The sequence below is a fragment of the Apaloderma vittatum genome, unplaced genomic scaffold, assembly GCF_000703405.1.
Source record: "Apaloderma vittatum isolate BGI_N311 unplaced genomic scaffold, ASM70340v1 scaffold27353, whole genome shotgun sequence".
Taxonomy (NCBI): Eukaryota; Metazoa; Chordata; class Aves; order Trogoniformes; family Trogonidae; genus Apaloderma; species Apaloderma vittatum.
In genome coordinates this window covers 7,914-8,311 of record NW_009709052.1, presented here as the reverse complement: position 1 = coordinate 8,311, position 398 = coordinate 7,914, and the positions used below count along the sequence as shown (strand labels likewise).

At 61.6% G+C, this 398-nt stretch overlaps 1 protein-coding gene across 1 annotated transcript in view; it reads right to left on the bottom strand.

Moving 5' to 3' along the window:
- Positions 1-6: 6 nt before the first annotated feature.
- Positions 7-398, bottom strand: part of FGD2 (FYVE, RhoGEF and PH domain containing 2) — a gene marked incomplete at its 3' end in the record, with an annotated part of 7,924 nt that continues 7,532 nt past the window's right edge. Inside the window, exons 15-16 of the mRNA XM_009866790.1 lie at positions 90-233; positions 7-15 (exon numbers count right to left, since the gene is read on the bottom strand). Coding sequence (XP_009865092.1) covers positions 7-15; positions 90-233 — 153 coding nt within the window. The remainder of the gene's footprint in view (positions 16-89; positions 234-398) is intronic.

Below are 398 nucleotides of genomic sequence, written 5' to 3'. Positions count from 1 at the left end.
GTGGGCTCGGACATCCTGCAAGAGCAGAGAGAGCGGTGGGAGGCAGGGGCTGGGTGCTCCGGGATGGGCAGAGCCAAGCCTGGTCTTACCTGGGGTGCTGCGTAGATGTAGAGCACGAGGGGATCGTCCTGCGGGATCACGAACCAGCCCCGTGTGCTCCCTTTGCCGTTCTTGTCCAGCAGCTGCAGGGAACTGCACAGCAAACTCCTGCCTGATACCTCTGCGGCTCCTTTCTGCAGAAAAAAGAAACCAACAAATCCCTAAATACCCAGTGCGGGAGGCAGAAAAGGCGCTGAGTGAAGGACATTCCCTGCAAACTCCACCAAAGCCCCCAAACCAGGGGGTGGGCGAGGAGTGGTCCCGGTAGTGGAGGGCGCCCCGGGTGCCCGGCCTCAAGG